General features: G+C 37.9%; 1 protein-coding gene across 1 annotated transcript; it reads right to left on the reverse strand.

The window, feature by feature from the left end:
• On the reverse strand, positions 1–1,898 carry LOC134488600 (olfactory receptor 5AR1-like). The gene is made up of 2 exons (XM_063291063.1): positions 999–1,898; positions 1–69 (listed from the first exon to the last, which is right to left on the reverse strand). The coding sequence occupies exons 1-2, from the start codon at positions 1,896–1,898 to the stop codon at positions 1–3; spliced, it is 969 nt and encodes a 322-aa protein (XP_063147133.1).
• Between the last annotated feature and the right edge of the window lie 3,418 nt (positions 1,899–5,316).

Here is a 5,316-nt window from a genome sequence, read left to right on the forward strand (position 1 = left end):
CTAGTTGCAGGGTTCTACAGCAAGTTCATCAAAAATATGTTCATTATCCCAGGCCAGGACTTTCTTCAGCTTTGTGAACAATCGTATATAGTCAATTGCAAAAAAACACAAACATGCAAGTAAATAAAACCCTAGTAACAAAAAGGAATAAGATCAATCTTTATACAAATATATTTTTATTTAATGTTTGATTTAATTTATTTCATTGATGTGCAGTTTAATACAACTTCCTTCAAATTGGTATCCCTCCATATGTGTTGGACTATGGACCCAAAAATCCTGACCAACCCTAGACTGAAGAAGGCTAATTGAACAGGGAGTCTCCTTTGCCACAGAAAGAACTTGGGGTCAGATATTTTTAAGCTTGTAAAGATTATAGTCATGGCTAATATATACACTCGCAGCCTTGTCATTTCTACAGTCAGTAGTTATAAAGCTTTTTGATCCTTTGATTTGTACGATCAATCATTTTGATTTTGGCTACTAGGAGCCCTCCTTGGATGGACTGCTGACAAACTACCATTGTTTGTGGCTAAAGATCCCAGGAAGTGGCTAAGGGGTGAACCAGCTGGAAATGCAAAGCTTCTTTGATTAAACTGAAAGAATGGCCTTAGGCAGAGGTTGGGACTTGTATTGGGAACTATATTATATTTAAATAAAATGTGCTTTTTACTGAGATAATACTCAGAAGAATAAGCGTTCTCACTACACAGAGTTTGAAAAACAAGAGTATGCAATGTACAGTATTCTTTTTTCCACTGAAGTTCTTCTTCTTCAGAAGTGGTAGAGGTTATTATTAAGTTGTCTATTTAATTTGTTTAGTTTTGCTTCCTTTAATCCATGTGTCACCCACTGATTTTACCATACCATCAAGATAAGTCTTCTGCATGTTTCCCCCCCAAATGGCCACATATTATAACACATATTATATAAGCCAGTGACTATAAAACAAGGTTTCTCCCTTTCCAAATCCATATATTGCCAAGGGCTTTTGACACAGCATCTTTCACCTCCTTATTCCTCAGGCTGTAGATGAGAGGGTTGAGCATGGGGATCACAACCGTGTAGAACATAGAAGCCCATTTGTCTTGGTCCATTGAGTAGCTGGAACTCGGCCGGAAGTACATATAGAGTATTGTCCCATGGAATATCCCAACAGCTGTCAGGTGAGAGGCGCAGGTGGAAAATGCCCTGTGCCTGCCCTCAGTGGAGCGCATCCTCAGGATTGTCCCCAAAATATAAAGATAGGATACAAGAATCATACCAATGCTGCTTGCTTCAAGGCTGCCACCAATGGTAAATAGCACAATCTCACTAATATATGTCTCCGTACAGGAGAGAATTAGAAGTGGAGGCTCATCACAGAAGAAGTGATTGATAATATTCGAGCTGCAGAATGATAGTCGGAATGTACAGGAAGCGTGTATTGTTGAATCCAACAGGCTTATAAGGTATGCAATACTGATCAATTGCTGGCAGGTGGTTTTGGACATTACAGTTGGATAGAGAAGGGGATTGCAGATGGCCACATATCTGTCATAGGCCATCACAGCCAACAAAAGGCACTCTGCATCTGCAAGTATATCAAATAGAAAGAGCTGTGTAGCACAGGCACTGTAAGAAATCTTTTTAGTTTCACTTAATAAGTCAGTCAACATTTTAGGAGCAATGTTTGAGGAACAGCAGAGATCAACAAAGGAGAGGTTGCCCAGGAAGTAATACATGGGTTTGTGGAGTTGGGGTTGAGTGCAAATCAAGAGAATCATGCCAAGGTTCCCTAACACAGTGATGGCATAAACCAAGAGGAAGACCATAAAAAGAACAAGCTGCATTTTGGGATTGTCTGTGAATCCCTGAAGAATGAACTCAGTAATGACAGAATCATTTCCTTCATCCATGCTTTCCTCAGTGGATGGTTGGTTTAGGTTATGAGCTGATCCTGAAATGTCTTTCTGATCCCTTGTTAAGGAAAAGAAAATTATATTACTTAGAGCTTCATCCATGTTCCTATCTTCATGCAACAAGAATCTGGATGTTTTCAAGAGGATTAGGAGGACATTACTAATTTATCTCAGCATACAGTGTATTTGCTAGTGGAAACCATTATTATGGAAAAAGTTAGGCTGTGAAAATATATGTAATTCTAATATACAATTCTAATATACTTTCTTCATTTCCTGTTTCAATGTAAGTGAAGGACACAGATTAATTTATTGCTACAACTGTTGCTGTAAAAGTATATGTTGGACTTTAATGTATTTATGGCTGCTAGCATTTGTAATCCCCCCTCCTCCACCGATTCTAAAACCTTGCAACATGTCCTAGCAAGGGGGATTTGAAAGCTCCAGATCTCCTGGTTCAGGTCCCCTTTATCCCAATTCCCCCTTAGTAGATGGTAAGTTAACATGTGGTACATTACATTGAATTCCCACCCCTTCATTTTCCAATTTTGTTTTTTGGGGTTTAAATTTTAGATTCAAACAGATAGTAAAATGGATACCCTAGATAGAATGTTCCCCGAAGAGACATCAACTCTGTCATAAATATGAATTTTTCTGTCCAGAAAGAATCCCCCAAACTACTCATGATGGAGGTTAGATGTGGTCTCGATGGAGTTAAGCCCTGGAGGCTGGTTTAAACCAGGAGCCCTGAAGAGCTCCCTTGGATCACTCACCCTATAGACAACAAGGCAGGAAGCACATCTCTTCCCTGTTTGATGACAATGGTCCAAAGCAATTTCCTGCCATTATTCTGTGTAAGATTGTTCTCAATCCTTCTAAAGACAAGAAATCCACTTAGCAATGTGTACTGGTGCCTTAAACATTCTTTCATTTGGGGGGAGTAATCTCAAATGATTCCTGTTTTATTATTGGGCAGGCCACACTTCCAGTAACCAGTGGATGGATGGATGGATTTATTTATTGCTATTTCTTTTACTGCAAAATTGTGGGGAGTACTTACTTGCCAACTATCTCCTAGACTTCAGTGTAACAAAGAAGCTGAAAAGTAGAGTGAATAACGAATTTGCATTCTTAGGGCAGAGCCATGAAGCGTGTGCTCAAATCCATACAGAGAGGACAATAACTAACCTTGCAGTTGGGAGCCGAGACCATTACAATGGCAGAAAGGATTGGAGTGGAAATTGGGTCAAGGAGAATTGAAGAGGGGTGTTGAAAAGTTCACAATGGTGGGGAAGGGGATATGCAGAAATTAACAACTGAAAGAAAAGCAGCAGCTTTCTCTGAGGGATTAGAAATTAGATTTAGAGCTTAAAGCTGAATAACTCTGAGTGGAACTCTGAATGGACCAGTTGAGATGCTAAACTATCTTCCCAAATTGAACTGTTGCCCTAGGTCGCACTTCTTTCCCCCTGTCTAAAAACTGGCCATCCATACAAATACCTGGTCAAAAGCAGTCAATTAATGCACTTGTGCTTTCTCGGTGAGAAAGGTGGCTGGTGAAGAATAAATGAGGCACACAAGACCACTGCAACTTTACTTAAAAGTTTATGGACTGTGAAACACAACCTGACTTGTTGTTCAACAGTTGGGAGTAAAATGTCCTTCCTCTTCAAATCTTACAGAGCTCTACCAGTATCTTGAGCTTACTCTCTATTGATGTCCAGATTAAAGTCAATTTACTGTATTCTGCTACGCATAAAATTATGTCCTGTTCTTATAGAGTCATAAAGATATGGAAAGCTGAGATCAGACATTAAAAAAGAGGATTCCCTAAGATGTAGATTAGTTTGGATTTTGAAGCTGCCTATATTATCGAACTGTGTTGAAGGGATCCTTACAGTGGATGCATTTCTTTCTCTTCTTACAGCAGAATGATCCATATGGAATTAAGCCTTAAGAAGGATTTAATAGCTTGAAACTGTGAACTATTATCAATCTATTGAAACTCAAACAGTAAGCTTGTCTCTGACTTTAATACGGTTTAGAAACTTCTCAGTAGAAATTTCTCAGTCCCCATAAGGGTTGTTATTGTTAATAAAAAAATGCAGCACATAATGGCAAAAAGTCTAACCTTAACTTTAGTATAAGTCTTTTTTTGAAATAGCAAACATACCTGGAGTTGAGTCAGTCTTTGCTCTTACCAAAGGTGTAAATAGGGGCAGAGATCTTAAATGTCATTTCATCCCACCTGGGACACCATCCCTCATGTACTTGAATACTCCAGATCCTGGAGATAAGTGGTTGTATTTTCATGCTTTGTTGTGATAGTTTTAATTGGAGACTCTTGGCAAGTAAATGACACATTAGAGTTCCTGTCTGATGGCTGTAGTATTAAATTCAGCTCCGGTTCATACTGAGAAGTTAAAACATGATTCAGTTGATAATATCACCACTGTTGTGAGTTAGGAGGGCAAAATTCCAGTTGAAGCTGAGAAAAATGTTTAAATAATTATTACAAAGGAATTGATTTAAAGTATGTATTCCAGATTCCACCCACAACTTCCAATTTCCCATCCCCTTAATTTTAGAGCAGAGTTTTTCCATACGGTTAATATTCATGAGCTTCAACATCAAAAACCCAATCTACAAATTTCCTCAATAATGTATATATCTTAAGAAAATATTTATTTGGAATTAACATTAGGAGACCTCTTAATTTATAGATTAATATTGGCACAATATTAATAACAATTTTACCTCACCAACTTAATGGAATTTTGATCCCTCTATTAATATCTAGGCAATGTTCTCTAAAACTTCTAGCATATTTAATTCCCTATATTTAGCAATATTTTTAGGAATATAAAGTCCTAGATACTTAACATAATTTGTTAAGTATTACAAAACCTAAATCTTTGCATTCTACTTTTGAAACTTCATAGTCAAAAGGAGGTGAAACAAGGTTTATCCCTATTGTATCCTTGAAATCAACTGTGTTATAATTCTTGCACAAGGTTGTTAGTAACAAATTTCCATTGTTTTAATAAAATAGAATGGAAACACATGTCTCCTTATCACTTGTGTAAGAAGATTAATTTGGATCATATCAAAAGCTTTTTCTGCATCTAAAGATAACAGTTCTGTGGGATCTATTCTATCCTGATATCCAAAATATCAATTCTGTCAGCTCCATGCAAATCTGATCAACCCCTCTTCCATGCCTAGTCCAGTTTCAGTAAAGACCTACTAGGTTGGTCTTGTCACCCATGAGTAAATCCTGGATATGAAAAACTTGATTACAGACCAACCCTGTATGCAGCAACAACAGCCAGAAACCAGGGGCGCTCAAACTCCGAAGACCAATCATTGGAGCTGAGCATGGGGGGGCTGGAACATGGAACTGGCAACAAACACT

Source organism: Candoia aspera, chromosome 1 (assembly GCF_035149785.1).
Source record: "Candoia aspera isolate rCanAsp1 chromosome 1, rCanAsp1.hap2, whole genome shotgun sequence".
NCBI classification, from domain to species: Eukaryota; Metazoa; Chordata; class Lepidosauria; order Squamata; family Boidae; genus Candoia; species Candoia aspera.

Coding starts and splice junctions, on each gene's coding strand:
- LOC134488600 (XM_063291063.1), bottom strand. CDS start 1,898: ATGGATGAAGGAAATGATTCTGTCATTACTGAGTTCATTCTTCAGGGA. Junction 70..998: donor ATAAGGAGGTGAAAGATGCT/GTGTCAAAAGCC, acceptor TTGTTCACAAAG/CTGAAGAAAGTCCTGGCCTG.